Source organism: Aethalodelphis obliquidens, unplaced genomic scaffold, assembly GCF_003676395.1.
Source record: "Aethalodelphis obliquidens isolate GAN/ISIS:26980383/991018 unplaced genomic scaffold, ASM367639v1 scaffold7, whole genome shotgun sequence".
In the NCBI taxonomy this organism is placed as follows: domain Eukaryota; kingdom Metazoa; phylum Chordata; class Mammalia; order Artiodactyla; family Delphinidae; genus Aethalodelphis; species Aethalodelphis obliquidens.
The window spans coordinates 49,104,284-49,125,399 of NW_020837951.1; the positions used below are offsets into that span (position 1 = coordinate 49,104,284).

The 21,116-nt window shown below is 37.8% G+C and overlaps 1 protein-coding gene across 6 annotated transcripts in view; it reads right to left on the reverse strand.

Annotated features, from left to right (window-relative positions):
- CFAP95 (cilia and flagella associated protein 95) overlaps window positions 1–21,116 on the reverse strand; it is a 122,367-nt gene that overhangs the window by 13,481 nt on the left and 87,770 nt on the right. For all 6 annotated transcript variants that reach the window (XM_027105714.1, XM_027105717.1, XM_027105719.1 and 3 more), the window contains one exon: window positions 5,304–5,361. In XM_027105714.1, the coding sequence (XP_026961515.1) occupies window positions 5,304–5,361 (58 nt within the window). The remainder of the gene's footprint in view (window positions 1–5,303; window positions 5,362–21,116) is intronic.

Here is a 21,116-nt window from a genome sequence, read left to right on the forward strand (position 1 = left end):
CTTCACTACTGTCGTGCTTGTTCTTTTTTTAATTCCCTGGACCCTTCAACTTCCTGAGTTTGCTAGTCTGTGCCTGAACTAATTATTTTCCTTACTAATCCTTAGTTTCCTTACCATTACCCTCAGCTCACTTGTCCTTTGTCTCAAAGGCTCACATACCCTACAAATAGCCAGCTTTAGACCAATCTTCTGATGTAACTTCTCTGTAACTTTTCCTTTATTTTGGTTCTTTGGGAGAATGATAGGGAAGCTTTTAAGAGAAGGTATCTTTCATTGAAATTGGGTGAGTCATAATAAGTTCAGTAAGTCCCCTACATACAAACCTTCAAGTTGCAAACTTTCAAAGATATGAACGTGTGTTTGCATGACCATTCATGTAAATTAGTTCACGTGCCTGGTGTACATTGTCACGTGTGTGCATCCTCTACAAGTGGTTGTGCTTTTGTGTGCTTTACTGTCCAGCACTGTTGCTGTGCAACATGAGGAGCTTACTAATGAAGACCTACCTGATGAAATTGGAGGCCCAGAGAAAGGACGAAGAGAGACAAGAGGAAGAAGAAGTAACTGAAGAACTGAAGAGATTCACGACACAGGAAGTGGCAAGGGGATTTTCTTTATTTGAGGAGGCACTGTTAGTTTTTGAGGCACAGGACTCGAACATAGAACAGTACATGAAGTTTGCAGCAGCCATTCAGAATGCAATCCAGTGCTACCGTGTCATCTATGATGAGAAAAAAAGAGCTACTACCCAGACATCACTGGATCGTTTTTCAAGAGGGAAGATAGAATTGAATCTAGCAAGGAGCCAGAACCTGTGCCATCAATGTCAGGCATGAGTGAAACTGCAGCTTGCCCTCCATCTCCTATTGCTGACTATCCTCCAGCTCTACCATCTCCCACCTCCTCTCCCTCCTCCAGTCAGTAACTCTTCTTGCCAGTTCACTCGATGCCAGCCCCTGTATGCCGGCTATTGTACTGTACTGCTGTACTTTTCAAGGTACTGTACTGTAAGATTTTAAATGTTTTCTTTATTTTTTGCATTTGTTTTTTATGTATTATTTGTGTGAAAAGTATTATAAACCTATTACAGTACAGTACTATATAGGCAATTATGTTAGTTGGGTACCTAGGCTAACTTTGTTGGACTTAACAAATTGGACCATGAACACGCTCTTGGAACAGAACTTGTTTGTATGTAGGTGACTTACTGTACCCAGCTTTAAGAGGTGGAGTTCTGAAGAAGTAGCTTGCAATTCTCTTTCATTTCTCTCCTTGGAAATGATTTCATAGCTTCCTAATATTCTGTATTTATTCATTCACATCTAGAGCTATGGGGAGATAATTTGCATTCTCCTTAAGACTTCTTATGATGCTATCCCACTTTATGCAATTATGAATTAAGCAAATGTAAGAGACCATAATATAAAAATTTATAAAGTCTCAATTCATGCACAAAATTTAAAATAATACGAATCAAAATATTTTAAGATTTCTTCAGGAATTGCATAATTGCAAAGGTGGTAGCCTGAGTGAATGGTGAGCTATGTTTATGCTAAGGCCACATGGTGAAGTCTCTAGCAAGTAAAAAATATTCTCCTTATTTTGTCAGTATTTTATGAATCATACATTTGTTTATGTGCACAGTAACTTCTAAGTCAGAGTTCAGTCCCTATTCTGCTGTTACTTAACCATTCATTGTCATTACAATTTAAAAGATTTTTTGTATTCTATAACAATGTAATGCAAGCATTCATTAATGGGGTGCTAGAAGCAGGGCTAAAAACATGCCTCAAAATCAATTCCTTTGATAAAGAACTTAGAAGTGAATGAACAAAACTCTAAATAAAGCCAAAGAACTGCCAGCGCATGCTGCATGCTGTGCTGTTAATGTGGAAACAAGCAACATGAGAAATACTAGAAATAATGCTGAAAAAAATAAAGCACAAATATACAACACAATAGCTAAAGATTCATGCACCCTGAGAACACATCGCACATTCTTTATATTTATGCTCTTGGGGAAACCAGTCCTTTGAATTTTGTGAGTTTTTAATTACGTGCCTTACAACTTCCTTTTGTTTGGAGATGGAGCCAAAGCCCATGTATATAAGGAAATGAGCCTGAATTGCATTTTAAAATAATATATTTGTTTCCTTGTGGGTTTTCTGATTATAAACCACCATGCTTACTACATTAGAAAATGCTAAAGATGAAGAAAATCACTTAGAATTTCACCATTCACTAGTCAACTTTACTAGCATTTTGACAGTTTCTTCAGGCTTTTTTCCTCTATACTTTTACATAGTTTGGATAAAATACACATACAATTTTGTATCTTAATGTTTTTCTTGACCTTAAATAAGAAGATTTATCAAGACAGTAAGAACTATCCATGGACTTTCTAAAGGCTATAAAATATCTCATCATGTGATTATAACCTATTTAATTAGTACTGTCAGAGAAGAAAAAAACTTTCCTTTACAGTTCTAGGTTCTTCTGACTGGTCTAAGAATTAAACTGACATGAGACAGATTAACAGGAAAAAGTCTAATTTAATTTCATACATACAGGAACCCCACATACATGAGAAGGTCAGAGTCCCTACATACATAAGAGGTTCAAAGACAGAAAGGTAAAATAAGGTATACACGTCATCCTGAGCTAAGGAATGGGATAGGGGCCTGGAGCTTCCAAGAAAAGGAGGTTTCACAAGACAATAAGAAAAGCAGATGTTTGGCAATTAGACATTTGCCCTACCATACAGATGGGGCTACTTAGCTCAAATTTATCTCTGTAATAACTTTTTTTTTTTCTGGGAAAAATTCCCAGTTTAAATTCTTCTAGGTAGTTAAGGGAGGAACAGTAGGTTATCTTGAACACACAGGGTCTCATGTCTTTAACTCAAAAAAATCCTCATGCAGGAGTGACAAATTTTGGGGAGGCTCAATCTGAATCCCTAGAGCACTACACCTAATAATAAAACATTAGGTAATTTCCAAGTTTTGCTGTAATACATAATTCAATGATGAGTATCTTTGGATATAAATTTTATCCCTGGTATGAACTATTTTTCTTTGGGGAAATCCTTAGGAGAATTATTAGATCAAATAGTATCTCAATTCATATCGCCAAATTCCTTTACAGAAAGATTAAAATAATTTACAATATTCCTGGCAATAGAAAAAAGTACCCATCTCACCCCACCTTTACTCAATTGAGTATTATTATTTTAAAAAATATTGCCAATTTTATTAGCAAAAAAATGTATTGCTTTAATTTATATATTCTATTATTTGTAGATTGGGATTTTCCCTGTATTTATCAGCTAGTTAATAATAATAATTTCCTACTTTGTGAACTGTCTTTATATGACCTTTGCTCATTTCCCTAGGGTTTTAACATTTTTCCGGCCAATAGGTTTGAGTTCTTTAGGTATTAAGCATATTAATCCATAAGCCATCATATATGCTTTTTTATGGCTTGAATGCTATTTTTTAATGAGAAGAAATAAATAAGATTAAACATAACGGAAGTAGTATCATGAACAGTTTACTTCCCTAAATTGGTTATGCCACTGTTTCAAAAAACTTGTGATTATTCTCATGTTTATACTTTCAAATAATTTTCAGAATCTTAGAGTTCTGATAGAACACAAAATCCATTGGAATTTTTAATGTAATTATATTAAATTTATAAATTTAACTTATAATTTAGTTTTCCAGTCCCCTCAAATGGTAGTTATTCCCTTGTATTTGAGATTTCTGTCTTAGTTACCTTTGGTGTATATTTATTTATTTATTATTATTTTATTTATTTATTTATTTATTTTTTGCAGTACGCGTGCCTCTCACTGTTGTGGCCTCTCCCGTTGCAGAGCACAGGCTCCGGACGCACAGGCTCAGCAGCCATGGCTCATGGGCCTAGCCGCTCCATGGCATATGGGATCTTCCTGGACCGGGGCAAGAACCTGTGTCCCCTGCATCGGCAGGCGGACTCCCAACCACTGCACCACCAGGGAAGCCCGGTGTATATTTATTAAAAAAAAAAAAAAAAAAAAATCTTAATGCCTTCAGTAACAATTTATTATTATCTTCTTGGAATCTCTCATGGTTTGCAGTCAGATGGCAGCTGGAGCTGCAGTCCAAGCTTATTAGGGTGGATGTCCAAGATGGCTTTGTCGCTCATAAGTCAAGCTCATCAGTGTTCCTTCTCATGGCCTCTCCCTCCAGCAGAGTAGCCTAGATTTCTTACATGGTGGCTTAGGGTTCCAAGAGTTGGAAGCCCTGAGCCACCATGTAAGAAATCTAGGCTACTCTAGATTAAAGAGTAATAATTACTCTTATTAAAGATAGCCTAGATTTAGCATAGGATTCCTTTTGCCACGTTCTATTGATCAAATCTGTCATGTGACAGCCTAAATTCAAAAGGTGGAGGAACATTTACCTCTTGCTGGGGAAGTGGTCTGTCCACCATCTTTGGAGACGAACTACCACATATTCTTTATTGATCTTTATTTGATCTAGAATTTTCTTCATAAAAGTATTTAAAATTTGTGTTGTTATAGTAGTTTGCATGTTTTTTCTTTTATAGCCTACTAAGCAGTTATTGCTAATATGAAGGAAAGATATTGTCTTTGATACATTTGATACATTTATTTATTTAGTAATCACCTTACTAACTGGTCTTATTCATTCTAGTTACTTATTTTAACATCTTGGTTCTCCTGAGAAGATAATCATACTATCTGAAAATAAAGATTTTTTTCTCCTCTTTTTCAATAGTTAAGTCTCTTATCTATTGCACCAGTTAAGACTTCCTAAAAAAGACTAATAGGAAGCAGCCTTGTTTTGCTTTTGTATAATTGTTGTATAATTTTTAAGTACAAGTTTATTGAAGTTGTAAGCTGGACATATTTTATCAACATACATATTTCCCAGAGCTAAATTAAACCACTTATTTTCATATGCTAATACAATACAAATGAATAGAAAGGTAGGTTCTTATTCCAGATAAATTGAATTTAGGGAGGGGGACAATAAAATAAGATGAGGAAGAAAGTAATATATTTTGGACACTGCAATATTTTCTCCCTGAAATCTATAAACTTATTCCCAAAATAAATCATAACCATAAAATATTCCATTAACTCCCACAAATAGCTAATATCTCTGAATAAATATAAAACATCATAAATCTCAGCATTTGTCCTTTCTTCTCAAGCATGACTATTTACACTACATGTAAAGAATCATATTAAGTACATAAATATTTAGAATATGGCTTTTCAGCCCTCTTATACTCACACGTGGCTGATATTGATACGGTGGAGCATATTCTTCAGCATATGTTGTCAATGCACACCTAAGAAGGGTAAGTCAGTATTTAAGAAAAGAATGACTCCAAAAGAAAAATATTTAAAAATTTTAGTAGCATATGTTTTATATGCAATAAAAACATTTCAAGGAAGATTGGCCCTAGTAAAAATTTAAAACTTTTAAAATTCCCAGGTCTCATTTATAGTGTTAACTAACACCAGCAAGGTGCCTTCCTTCAATTACTTCCAATTCAGCACCACCTACTATTCTCCAGTACTAATGATATGCTACCAACTCCAAGTCCCTAAGCTCAGGTGCATTCCAGACAAAGCATTCTCTTTTCCACTCACTTTCTGCTTCTCAAACCTTTTTGACCCTATGCCCCGTGTTCTCTGTTAGATGACAACTGAAAAATAAGAGAAGACAACCAGGTGGACTGAGATTACATAGCTTCCCCAACCTCCACCCCATGACACACATAGAACGGGTGAATGAAATACATCCTCCTCTCCCAAGTCTACAAACACAGCCAAGGGAAACCACGCAGTGCTAGTAATGAAGAGGATATTCATTAGAACGGGAGGCCATAAGCTGATGTCCCAAGACTCAAAGCTGGAGTTTGAACTGCCTATCAAGGGCAGGAGACATGGCCTTGGGTTCACAGACGGCACAGAGCTAAACTGCTACTTACAGCCAGGAGTCTGTAAAGGCTGTACCTCATATCAAAGAGACCAAAGAAACTCCAGCCATCAGACCAGAAACTTGCAAGAAAGTTTCTCTCTTTCAGCATTCAGAATGGGGGAAAAAATTATTCTCCTATGAGAAATTACAGTCCTGCTTCTGTTCCTGGCAATATTATGGGATTAGATGGTCAAAGAAACTCCTCTGAGAACTACACTCCTAAAAATATCGGATACAATGAAATTTAAACATTTTAACGCATGGCTGACCTGGTGGGAAAGCAGAGAACTCAACAAGTAAAAGAATTCAAAAATAATTAGGAAGTCAACTAGGAATGGTTATTGGGTACAGGTGCTAATATTTATCTGCTGGTAAGCACCAATTGCTGCCGGTCTTTCAAGGTGTGATTTCCAGAAGGGCAGCATTAGCATTATCTGGGGACTTGTAAGAAACGCAAATACTTGGAGGCTAACCCAGCTCTGAATTAGAAACTCTGGGGGTGGGCCCAGCAATCTATGTTCTAACAAGTACTCTAGGTGATTCTAAAAGTCTGAGTATTGGCAATTAAAAGAATAAAAATTAGAAGTGTAACTTTCAAACCAGCAAATAGGATATTATTTTCAAATAACAATCTAATAAAAAGCAGGAGAGGAGAATAAAAGAGAAAAATCAGAAGAACAAATTAAAATCATAAAAAATTAAATATCTTGCCAATCACAATGAAAGTAAAGGGACTAAACCCATCAGTGAAAGTATTTTCTCGAACTTAAATTGAACATCAAGTTGTATGATACAGCCCAACTCTATGCTTTTTTTTTGTTTTGGTTTTTGCTTTTCAAGTATAGTTGATTTATAATATTATATTAGTTTCAGGTACAGCATAGTGATTCAGTATTTTTATAGATTATACTTTATTAACAGTTATTACAGGGGGAGAGTTCCAAGAAGGTGGAGGAGTAAGACATGGAGATCACCTTCCTCCCCACAAATACATCAAAAATACATCTACATGTGGAACAGCTCCTACAGAGCACCTACTGAACGCTGGCAGAAGACCTCAGACTTCCCAAAAGGCAAGAAACTCCCCATGTACCTGGGTAGGGCAAAAGAAAAAAGAAAAAACAGAGACAAAGAATAGGGACGGGACCTGCACCTCTGAGAGGCAGCTGTGAAGGAGGAAAAGCTTCAACACACAAGGAAGCCCCTTCACTGGCAGAGACGAGGGTGGTGGGAGGGAAGCTTCAGAGCCATGGAGGAGAGCGCAGCAATAGGGATGCAGAGGGCAAAGAGGAGAGACTCCCGCACAGAGGATCGGTGCCGACCAGCACTCACCAGCCCGAGAGGATTGTCTGCTCACCCGCTGGGGCGGGCGGGGGTTGGGAGCTGAGGCTCGGGCTTCGGAGGTCAGACCCCAGGGACAGGACTGGGGTTGTTGGCGTGAACACAGCCCAAAGGGGGTTAGTGCGTCACAGCTAGCCGGGAGGGAGTCCGGGAGAAACTCTGGAACTGCCTAAGAGGCAAGAGACCATTGTTTCGGGGTGTGTGAGGAGAGGGGATTCAGAGCACCGCCTAAACGAGCTCCAGAGACAAGCGCGAGCCACGGCTATCAGCGCGGACCCCAGAGACGGGCATGAGACGCTAAGGCTGCTGTTGCCACTAAGAAGCCTGTGTGCGAGCACAGGTCACAATCCACACCTACCCTCCCGGAAGCCTGTGCAGCCTGCCACTGCCAGGGTCCCGGGATCCAGGGACAACTTCCCCAGGAGAACACACGGTGAACCTCAGGCTGGTGCAACGTCACACTGGCCTCTGCCGCCGCAGGCTCGCCCCACATTCCGTACCCCTCCCTCCCCCTGGCCTGAGTGAGCCAGAGCCCCCGAATCAGCTGCTTCTTTAACCCCGTCCTCTCTGAGCGAAGAACAGACGCCCTCAGGTGACCTACACGCAGAGGCGAGGCCAAATCCAAAGCTGAACCCCGGGAGCTATGCGAACAAAGAAGAGAAAGGAAATTTCTCCCAGCAGCCTCAGGAACAGCGGATTAAATCTCCACAATCAGATTGATGTACCCTGCACCTCTGGAATAGCTGAATAGACAACAAATCATCCCAAAATTGAGGCAGTGGACTTTGCAAGCAACTGTAGACTTGGGGTTTGCTTTCTGCATCTAAGTTGTTTCTGGTTTTAGGTTTATCTTAGTTTAGTATTTAGAGCTTCCTATCATTGGTAGATTTGTTTATTGATTCTGTTGCTTTCTTCCTTTTTTTTATATACATATATATATTTTTCCTTTTTCTCCTTTTGTGAGTGTGTATGTGTATGCTTCTTTATGTGATTTTGTCTGTATAGCTTTGCTTTTACTATTTCTCCTAGAGTTCTGTCTGTCCAGAGTTTTTTTTTTTTAGTATAGTTTTTAACGCTTGTTATTATTGGTGGATTTGTTTTTTGGTTTGGTTGCTCTCTCTTTCTTTCTTTTTCTTTATTACTTTTTAATTTTTTTAAGTTTTAATAATTTCTTTTATTTTTTAATTTACTAACTTTATTTTTTCCTTTCTTTTTTTTCCCTCCCTTTTCTTCTGAGCCATGTGGCTGATGGGGTCTTGGTGCTCCAGCCGAGTGTCGGGCCTGAGCCTCTGAGGTGTGAGAGCCGAGTTCAGGACATAGGTCCACCAGAGACCTCCTGGCCCCGCATAATATCAAACAGCAAAAGCTCTCTCAGAGCTCTCCATCTCAACACTAAGACCCAGCTCCATTCAATGACCAGTAAGCTACAGTGCTGGACACCCTATGACAAACAACTAGCAAGACAGGAACACAACACCACCCATTAGCAGAGAGGCTGCCTAAAATCATAAGTTCACAGATACCCCAAAACACAACACCAGATGTGGTCCTGCCCACCAGAAAGACAAGATTCAACCTCAACCACCAGAACACAGGCACTAGTCCCCTCCACCAGGAGGCCTACAAAACCCACTGAAGCAACCTTACCCACTGGGGGCAGACATCAAAAACAATGGGAACTATGAACCTACAGCCTGCAGAAAGGAGACCCCAAACACAGTAAGTTAAACAAAATGAGAAGACAGAGAAATACACAGCAGATGAAGGAGCAAGGTAAAAACCCACCAGACCAAACAAATGAAGAGGAAATAGGCAGTCAACCTGAAAAAGAATTCAGAGTAATGATAGTAAAGATGATCCCAAATCTTGGAAATAGAATGGAGAAAATAAAAGAAACGTTTAACAAGGACCTAGAAGAACTAAAGAGGAAACAAACAATGATGAAACAGCACAATAAATGAAATTAAAAATTCTCTAGAAGGAATCAATACCAGAATAACTGAGGCAAAAGAAAGGGTAAGTGACCTGGAAGATAAAATAGCAGAAATAACTACTGCAGAGCAGAATAAAAACAAAAGAATGAAAAGAATTGAGGACAGTCTCACAGACCTCTGGGACAACATTAAACGCACCAACATTCGAATTATAGGGGCCCCAGAAGAAGAGGAGAAAAAGAAAGGGACTGAGAAAATATCTGAAGAGATTATAGTTGAAAACGTCCCTAATATGGGACAGGAAATAGTCAATCAAGTCTGGGAAGCACAGAGAGTCCCATACAGGATAAATCCAAGGAGAAACATGCCAAGACACATATTAATGAAACTATCAAAAATTAAATACTAACAAAAAATATTAAAAGCACCAAGGGAAAAGCAACAAATAACATACAAAGGAATCCCCATAAGGTTAAGAGCTGATCATTCAGCAGAAACTCTGCAAGCCAGAAGGGAGTGGCAGGACATATTTAAAGTGATGAAAGAGAAAACCTACAACCAAGATCACTCTATTCAGCAAAGATCTCATTCAGATTCGACGGAGAAATTAAAACCTTTACAGACAAGCAAAAGCTGAGAGAATGCAGCACCACCATACCAGCTTTACAACAAATGCTAAAGGAACTTCTCTAGGCAGGAAACACAAGAGAAGGAAAAGACCTACAATAACAAACCCAAAACAATTTAAAAAGTGGTAATAGGAACACACATATCGATAAATATTATAAATGTAAATAGATTAATGCTCCGACCAAAAGACATAGACTGGCAGAATGGATACAAAAACAAGACCCGTATATATGCTGTCTACAAGAGACCCACTTCAGACCTAGGGACACAAACAGACTGAAAGTGAGGGGATGGAAAAAGATATTCCATGCAAATGGAAATCAAAAGAAAGTTGGAGTAGCAATTCTCATACGAGACAAAATAGACTTTAAAATAAAGACTATTACAAGAGACAAAGAAGGACACTACATAATGATCAAGGGATCAATCCCAGAAGAAGATATAACAATTGTAAATACTTATGCACCCAACATAGGAGCACCTCAATACTTAAGGCAAATGCTAACAGCCATAAAAGGGGAAATCGACAGTAACACAATCATAGTAGGGGATTTAACACCCCACTTTCACCAATGGACAGATCATCCAAAATGAAAATAAATAAGGAAACACAAGCTTTAAATGATACATTAAGCAAGATGGACTTAATTGATATTTACAGGACATTCCATCCAAAAACAACAGAATAAACTTTCCTCTCAAGTGCTCATGGAACATTCTCCAGGACAGATCATATCTTGTGTCACAAATCAAGCCTTGGTAAATTTAAGAAAATTGAAATCGTATCAAGTGTCTTTTCCAACCATAACGCTATGAGACTAGATATAAATTACAAGAAAAAAATACTGTAAAAAATACAAACACATGGACGCTAAACAATACGCTAATAAATAACCAAGAGAACACTGAAGAAATCAAAGAGGAAATCCAAAAATACCTAGAAACAAATGACAGTGAAAACACAACAGCCCAAAACCTATGGGATGCAGCAAAAGCAGTTCTAGGAGGGAAGTTTATAGCAATACAATCCTACCTCAAGAAACAAGAAACATCTCAAATAAACAACCTAACCTTACACCTAAAGCAAGTAGAGAAAGAAGAACAAAAAAACCCCAAAGTTGGCAGAAGGAAAGAAATCATAAAGATCAGATCAGAAATAAATGAAAAAGAAATGAAGGAAACAATAGCAAAGATCAATAACACTAAAAGCTAGTTCTTTGAGAAGATAAACAAAATTGATAAACCACTAGCCAGACTCATCAAGAAAAAATGGGAGAACACTCAAATCAATAGAATTAGAAATGAAATAGGAGAAGCAACAACTGACACTGCAGAAATACAAAGGATCATGAGAGATTACTACAAGTAACTCTATGCCAATAAAATGGACAACCTGGAAGAAATGGACAAATTCTTAGAAAAGCACAACCTCCAGAGACTGAACCAGGAAGAAATAGAAAACATGAACAGACCAATCACAAGCACTGAAATTTAAACTGTGATTGAAAACAAAAGCCCAGGACCAGATGGATTCACTGGCGAATTCTATCAAACATTTAGAGAAGAACTAACACCTATCCTTCTCAAACTCTTCCAAAATATAGCAGAGGGAGGAACACTCCCAAACTCATTCTACAAGGCCACCATTTCCCTGATACCAAAACCAGACAAAGATATCACAAAAAAAGAAAACTACAGATCAATATCACTGATGAACACAGATGCAAAAATCCTCAACAAAATACTAGCAAACAGAACCCAACAGCACATTAAAAGGATCATACCTCATGATCAAGTGGGGTTTATCCCAGGAATGCAAAGATTCTTCAATATATGCAAATCAATCAATGTGATATACCATATTAACAAACTGAAGGAGAAAGGCCATATGATCATCTCAATAGATGCAGAAAAAGCTTTTGACAAAATTCAACATCCATTTATGTTAAAAACTCTCCAGAAAGCAGGCATAGAGGGAACTTACCTCAATGTAAGAGAGGTCCTATATGACAAACCGACAGCCAACATCGTTCTCAATGGTGAAAAAATGAAACCATTTCCACTAAGATCGGGAACGAGACAAAGTTGCCCACTCTCACCACTATTATTCAACATAGTTTTGCGAGTTTTAGCCACAGCAATCAGAAAAGAAAAAGACATAAAAGGAATCCAAACTGGAACAGAAGAAGTAAAACTGTCACTGTTTGCAGATGACATGATACTATACATAGAGAATCCTAACGATGCTACCAGAAAACTACTAGAGCTAATCAGTGAATTTGGTAAAGTAGCAGGATACAAAATTAATGCACAGAAATCTCTGGCATTCCTATACACTAATGATGAAAAATCTGAAAGAGAAATTACGGAAACACTCCCATTTACCATTGCAACAAAAAGAATAAAATACCTAGGAATAAAACTACTTAAGGAGATAAAAGACCTGTAATGCAGAAAACTGTAAGACACTGATGAAAGAAACTAAAGATAATACAAACATATGGAGAGATATACCATGTTCTTGGATTGGAAGAATCAACATTGTGAAAATGATTCTACTACCCAAAGCAATCTACAGGCTCAATGCAATCCCTATCAAACTACCAATGGCATTTTTCACAGAACTAGAACAAAATATTTCACAATTTGTATGGAAACACAAAAGATCCTAAATAGCCAAAGCAATCTTTTTTCTTTTTTTTTTTTTCAGTACGCGGGCCTCTCACTGTTGTGGCCTCTCCTGTCACGGAGCACAGGCTCCGGACGCGCAGGCTCAGTGGCCATGACTCACGGGCCCAGCCACTCCGCAGCATGTGGGATCTTCCTGGACTGGGGCATGAACCCGTGTCCCCTGCATTGGCAGGTGGACTCTCAACCACTGCACCACCAGGGAAGCCCGCCAAAGCAATCTTGAGAAAGAAAAATGGAGCTGGAGGAATCAGTCTCCAGGATTTCTGACTATACTACAAAGCTACAGTAATCAAGACAGTATGGTACTGGCACAAAAACAGAAATATACATCAATGGAACAGAATAGAAATCCCAGAGATAAACCCATGCACATATGGTCACCTTATTTTTGATAAAGGAGGCAAGAACATACAATGGAGAAAAGATGGCCGCTTCAATAAGTGGTGCTGAGAAAACTGGACAGCTACATGTAAAAGAATGAAATTAGAACACTCCCTAACACCATACACAAAAATAAACTCAAAATGGATTAAAGACCTAAATGTAAGGCCAGACACTACAAAACTCTTAGAGGAAAACATAGGCAGAACACTCTATGACATAAATCACAGCAAGATCCTATTGACCCACCTCCTAGAGAAATGGAAATAAAAACAAAAATAAACAAATGGGACCTAGTGAAACTTAAAAGCTTTTGCACAGCAAAGGAAACCATACACAAGACCAAAAGACAACCCTCAGAATGGGAGAAAATATTTGCAAACAAAGCAACTGCCAAAGGATTAATCTCCAAAATTTATAAGCAGCTCATGCATCTCAATATCAAAAAAACAAACAACCCAATCCAAAAATGGGTGGACAACCTAAATAGACATTTCTCTAAGGAAGGCATACAGATGGCCATGAGGCACATGAAAAGATGCTCAACATCACTAATTATTAGAGAACTGCAAATCAAAACCACAATGAGGTATCACCTCACACCAGTCAGAAAGGCCATCATCAAAAAATCTACAAACAATAAATGCTGGAAAGGGTGTGGAGAAAAGGGAATGCTCTTGCACTGTTGTTGGGGATGTAAACTGATACAGCCACTATGGAGAACAGTATGGAGGTTCCTTAAAAAACTAAAAACAGAACTACCATACGACCCAGCAATCCCACTACTGGGCATATACCCTGAGAAAACCAAAATTCAAAAAGAGTCATGTACCACAATGTTCATTGCAGCTCTATTTACAACAGCCAGGACATGGAAGCAACCTAAGTTTCCATCGACAGATTAATGGATAAAGAAGATGTGGCACATATATACAATGGAATATTACTCAGCCATAAAAAGAAACAAAATTGAGTTATTTGTAGTGAGGTTGATGGACCTAGAGTCTGTCATACAGAGTGAACTAAGTCAGAAAGAGAAAAACAAATACTGTATGCTAACATATATATATGTAATCTAAAAAAACCCAAAAAACAAAAAACACATAGTTCTGAAGAACCTAGGGGCAGGACAGGAATAAAGACGCAGATGTTGAGAATGGACTTGAGGACACAGGGAAGGGGAAGAGTAAGCAGGGAGAAAGTAAGAGAGTGGCATGGACTTATATATACTACCAAACATAAAATAGGTAGCTAGTGGGAAGCAGTCGAATAGCACAGGGAGATTAGCTCGGTGCTTTGTGACCACCTAGAGGGGTGGGATAGGTAGGGTGGGTGGGAGACACAAGAGGGAGAAGATATGGGGATATATGTATACATATAGCTGATTCACTTTGTTGTAAAGCAGAAACTAACACACCATTGTAAAGTAATTATACTCCAATAAAGATGTTAATCAATCAATCAATAAAATAACATGGGGAAAAAAAAAAAGACGGCATCCTTCCCTAATGGGAAAATACTAAGAACAAGTCTAAGACTAGAGGATTTGAACATTGACTTTCCAAGAAAAAGACTTGGAAAGTATGCAAGACTATAACAGCAGTCTTGGGAAGGCACTGCTCTGGCGACTAACGAGGTAAAGAAAAATAAGAAATCAAGCCCAGAAATTAAGGGTCCTAGAACCACCACTCTTCTAAAAAAGATGCCATTAATGAAATAAAGTTCACTTCACTGATTCTACAGAAGAAGGCACTCTTGAACCAAGATATTGAGGAAACTGTCCAACCTTCTCATTCCCCTGCTGTACAATTACCTGATTGCTACTAGTCCAAGAAAATTCAACATACTTAAACAGCAAAGGGCAACATTACTATGAGAAGAAAACAGTAAATGAAAATCAAAACTAAGCTGATGAAAATCCTCCCCAGAAACATTTTCCTAAATAGTCACAGAAGTCCATCAGCATTTCTATTCAATGATGTACTAGAGATTCTAGCAAATACTGTAATATAAGAAAAAGAAGAAAAGAAGAAAACTGCCATGCAAGAACAATATTTTCATTTTCCAACAGATGATAAGGTTGTATGTTAGAATACCCATGAGAATCTACAAATCATAAAAGGAGGCAAGTTCCAGGAAGGTTGTTGGATACAAGATCAATATACAAAAGTATCATAGCAATACACCAGCAACAAGAAATTAGGAAGTGTAATTAAAGTGGTAAAATCCCACTTATAATTGCAATAAAATCTCTAAGCTTCCAATAGGAATACAACTAATGTAAGATTGACATTTATGGAGAAAATTTATTAAAATGTTTAAAGGACATAAAATAACTCCTTTATTTATGATGGATGACTCAATGTATGTTACATATGTATATGTATATATATATACATATATAATTTCTAAAAGGTTTACTGTCTGACATTTTATATATAGGTCTTGATTAAATTATAATTTAAAAGTCCTATTGCTAAAAAGACAGTATAAACAGAGTTACAAGAGAAGGTACAGACTAGAAGAAGGTATTACAAAATTAACCAACACAAGATTAGTACCAAGAATAAAAAATTATTATAAATCAATAAAAGACAAAATCCCATAAAAATGGATTTTTTAAATAACTAGCCAATTCACAGTAGAAGAAATTAGAATGGCTAATTATTATTTGAAAATAAATTCAGGCTTAAATTTCAGTCTTAAATTCAGTAATTAGTGAAATGCAAAGTAAAACAACAATGATGTACCATTTTATATCCATTAGACTGTTAAAAAGGAAAAATTTTCTACAATGTTGATAAGGATAGGAAACAATAAACATATTCATACACTACTGGTGGCAATATTTTTCAAAATTGAAGGTGCACATATCGTAATACCCAGCAATTCTATTTCTGAGTATAAAGAAACCCTTGCATATATACTCAAGGAGACAAGTATACAGACACTCAATGAAGCCTTATTTGTAATAGTGAAATTTTGGAAATTAATGTTCACCAATAGGGTGGATATATGGATGGCTAGATAAATCATTTCTGAAAAAAATTATGAAGCAAATATGGTAAAAATATTAAGTTACATTATAACTGGCTAATGAGTAGATGGGTGTTTGAAAGTATTTTATATGGAAATATTCCATCTTAAAATGTTTAAGTGTGAATAGATGACAACGAACTTGTTTCCCTGCTTTATTCTCATCTAAAGTTATGACTCAAATGATATAATTATCAGGCAAATATCAGAGTTTGCTTTAGGCAGGCTGACCTTGCAGGCCAGCATCCGGCATCTCTCAACTCACTCATCAGGCGTCTTTCACAGGCAGAAACCCATTCCCCATGTTCAGGCTCTTCTCCCTCTCTTTATTTTCACCTCCCAGCACAGAGTCTGATACAAGGTAGCACTGAAAAATATTTACTAAATGAATAAAGCAATAAAAATAAAATTAAAATATAAAGAGATATCGATTTACCACAGTGAGAATTCAAAGTAAATAGAGGCAGAAGATTATTCAATTATCTTTTTGAAAAGGCAATGTAGCTTGACCAAATGGAAACTTTTACAGCACTGAATGATGAATTTCAGTCAGTTACAGTTACTTATAAACTCTTTGTGATTCCCCCTTCCTTTTTTTATAAATTTGAAGAAGGGGGTAACAATCTTTAAGTGATATATTTAATCAAATTTGTCTTTTGAGAATAAAAATATGAAAAACCAACATGGATCTTCCTCTTAGATATCAGCTTAAAGTTGTAGCCAAATAAATAATATAAGGAAGGAAAGATCAAGTCCATTAGAAGAGAAATGGCCTTCAGAGAAACTCAGGAGAGCAAAAGGGGAGAAAGATAAGAGAGGCATTGGTTCTAGGCATATCCTGGGGAAGAGGTGCTCTGGCTCATAAATAGACCTCTCTGGTTATAGGAAGAGAGCTGGAGTATATCAATGTCAGGGCTCCAATTCAACTTATGGCAGCCAACAATGAGTTTAATTCACGTCTGGAGCGACAGGAGCAAGCCTATGCCATGTGGCCCTCCTCTACCACTCCATCACTATCCATAGCTGATAGGTCCAAATGTCAGCCTCCAGCCCATGTCAGTCAGAGATCTCCCATGGGATTTCTTAATAGACACCAATGGGAAAGGGTCAGTCACTCTCCTGTGATGAGAACCATGGGATGTAATGTCCCTACACTCAGAGGGAGCAAATGAAGCCAACAGGAAGAGAATCCTGGACGTTTTCTAGTCCTGATTCCAGCAGTCTCTGAAGCCCAGCTCTTCAATGGACCTTCCCAGAGTTCCATGAGGTATTCCAATACTGTTTTTAATTAACTCCCTTTTTGGTCCAAGATAATTTTAATTGTGCCTTCTCTCACTTACTACCAAAAGAGTCTTATTACAATCAGTCAGTCAAAGTCTGAGGCCATTGATTATTGTAAACATATAACTAACTCCCTTCACTCTGATTCCAAGCAAACTGGCAACCATTTGATTACAGTTTGGCTTTCTATACAGTTTTTTTTTTTTACTGAGAGAGAATGCTTTTATTAGGCTGACATGACTAGTGTGCTTGAAGATTTCATTTCTCATTATAAATTAACTAATTAGAATTCTGGCTTTTCTTGTGAGTTTAATGAGCACAAGTCAGTTTCCATGAGTCAGATAAATTCTGAAGCACAGATAAAATTGTCTTCCTGGAAATGTAAAACTAAAGACCAGATGCTGGTAAATTCATCAAGATAATGCCACCATGAAAGGACGCTTGGAAGTTCGCCAGCTGGCTTTCACCCAGCACCACCCACAGTTTGCCACATATGCCCTCTTCAACCTTTAACAGTTGTAAGGTAGAGAACAACTAAAGGTGTTTTGTAAGATGAGAAAGGAAAAGGAGTCTGATATTGAAGTTATCATTAAAGCCATGGTATTATTTAAAATACCTAGAGCTGCAATAACACCAGTGGTAACGTGATTCTGTGACAAGATGATGTACCAAAATCTAGGACAAGATGATGTACCCTGGAATCACGGTTTCTTAAATCTGGAAGAACTTTAGAGGTCAACTGATTCTTTTCTGTTTTGTCAAGAGAAGGGGCAGATATTTTCTTACCCACCTTCCCAGCAGCCAGAATAATGGCATGTGACATCTATTCAACAAATCAGATGGTCCCACCTAAAAATCTGCTTCTAAGTTAGTAACTCAAAGAAGCAGAGAATTAATTTGGAATTAATCCGATTACTGGCAGCAGTAGAAGCAGCATCCATTATTTAGAATGAGTACAGCCACAGAGGGCCACGAATTCTACTTGACTCTGTGTGGTACTAGGGAAGGGGGATCTTACAGCCACTCTGGGAAATTCTGTCTCATTCTCGACAAGCAACCATCATTAAAAAAAAAAAAATCTCATATTGAGCTAAAATGGATATCCCTGTCATTTCCTCCTTCTATTTACTAAGGAAGCCATGAAGACCAAATCCGACAGTTCTTCCACAACTGCTGAATGCCAGGACTATTTTTCAGAAAACAACATTGAAGAAGCCAGTGGGAAAGAGGTGGGGAGGAAAGATGAAGTGGAGGATAATTTGAATCTGCTTTTACTCCTGATCCAAGCCAAGCCCTGACTTAGTTCCCTAGCAGTTTAGAAGCAGTATTCCCCTCCCATCAAGAACACAGAGCTCTGAACCCAGAGATTCTAGTCTCTGCTTTACAACCAAGTGGTCATGGGGCCTTGAGCAAGTAATTTAAACCCTGTGCATCTTAATTTCCCTTATTAGTATCCAATCTATATATATTTATAGAAGGGATGGATTAATTAATGAGGAGTTGGAGTCCTTTATTGCCTCTGTGCTTTGATTTACTCATCTATACAATTAATAAAATACTTACCCAAATGACCTTGTAATGAATGTTAGGAGGAAAGGGATAGTGGACAATGCGTGTGAAAGTACTTTGAAGGATACGGAGCACTCTATCAGCTTAAGCATGAAAGACAGCGTACTATAGTGGTTAAGAGCAACACAGCCTCTGCAGTCAGACAGACCAGACATGAATTTAAAGCCCAGCTCTGGTGCTTACTAGGTAAGGAACTTTTGGAAAGTTACTTTACCTCTCTGAACCCCTTTGTAATGGAGATAGGTGCAGCCTCCATTTCAAAGAATGAGAATTAAATGAAATAAGGTACGAAAGCCCTTAGCTCAGTGCCAGACACATAGTATGTGCTCATTAACACTAGAAGAAAAAAACAATACTGCAATGATATTAAGTAACAGTAGAAGAACATGACTTACTTTGCATTTTAATTGGATTATTCAAGCTGCTGGATGGAGAATGGTTTGAAACGGACAAGACTGGAGGCAGAGGAACTAGTTAAGATATTTATATTAGCAGCTGGGTCTGGGTCAGTGACCTCTCTTATGCTCCAGTCTCAAATATCCACTTGCTATCTGACATTTGCTCTTCTTCCCATCTTCACTGCCTCAATGAATGGCCCCATTAACCCCCAGTTGCCTAAGCCAGAAGCCTGGTATTCTACCTCGAGTCTTCTTTACCCTCATAACTAACCAATCATCCAGTAAATGTCTATTCCTCTCTTTTAATACATCTAAAATCTGAACCTTTTTTCCCTCCACACCACCATCACTAAAGCTCAGGCCCTTATTATGTCTTGCCTTGATTAGTTCAACAGTCTTCTGACTGTAGTCTCAGGTGCCTACTAATCTGTTGTCTGCTTTATGAACACAAATCTGATCATTCCTACACCACACTTGAAAACCTTTCACTCCTGCCTGCAAGATAAAGTCCAAATTCCTTAACATAGCTTTCAGGCCCTGCTTGCTTTGTCCCCAGCATCCCTCTCCAACTTTAGCTGTCATCAGTGCAAACATGTACTCTGTGAACCAGGTATGCCCATCATAGGTCCCACTCCTCCCTGCCTTTATATGGCCTATATCCTCTGCCCGGGGTGTCCTTCTCTCCTGTTGGTCTGGCTAACTCCAACTCCTATTTCATGATTCAACTCAGGTATCACTATGTTTACCCTAGCATGTTGTAGGGTATAAGTTGGCTTATTTGACCCCTATTCCAACCTCCCTTCTCCCTTGTCTTTCTCTAATTAGAAGACTCTTGTAGCCAAGGGGGGCCATCTCACAATCTATCCAATAGATGTAAAATGAAGATCCTGAAGAGGGTTTCCTTTATCTCTTTGTTTTCCCACGTCTTCCTTTCTAGAACAGATTGCTGTTGGGAGACATAGTAACCATCTTGAGAGTATGGGGATGAAAGCTACCTAGCAAAGCTGGTAGAGAAGAAAGACAAAAAGACCTTGTATCCTTGATGACATTGTTTAGGTGCCACATCAGTCTTGAACTCCCTTATATTTCATGCTAGATGAACAAATTCCTTAATTATTCAAGTTGCTACTAGTTAGGTTTTCTGTTACTTTCAGTCAAGTATATTCCTTACTAATACATGAGTATTGACTGGTTAATTTTCTGTTTCATATATGAGATAATGAGCTACTTCAGGAATGGGGGTGTCTTTTGTCTCTATACTCCTAATACATAATAGGCACTCATTAAATGTTTATGTTGAAAGAATAAACTCAGATATGTGGCACAAATATAATTTCTTCAGGCCTAATAACTTTTGGAAGCCATTTGAAAACAATATATTGTTCTTACATGTTAGGGTAATAATTTAACTATGTAAGTAGCAAATATGGGACCAAATTAAATATGGATAGCAGCAAAGATTTCTGTAATTCTGGAAAGTTCTTATTCCTGTGAAACCACCTCTGTGGCTCAAAGATGCATAACATAGTACTATCCACTGGGACCCGCTAAAGACTTATTTTAAGTAATTATAAATAATGATAAATTTATGACAATCACATAAACTTCCAATATTATAAAGAGTAATACTAGTAATAGAGGCTCATCATTAATGGCCATGGGATAAAAGGAAATGGGATTAAATATAAATTACACAACATTGACATTTTGAAAACCTTTACCACTCATTTGTTTTATTAGCTCATCAGTTTCAAAAGTTTGAACTGCTTGCATGCCTGATGGATTAGCAATGACAAAACTATACCAATAGGCCAAAAAACGGTAGCAGTAGCCATGTAATCATGGTAGTTAGAGACATG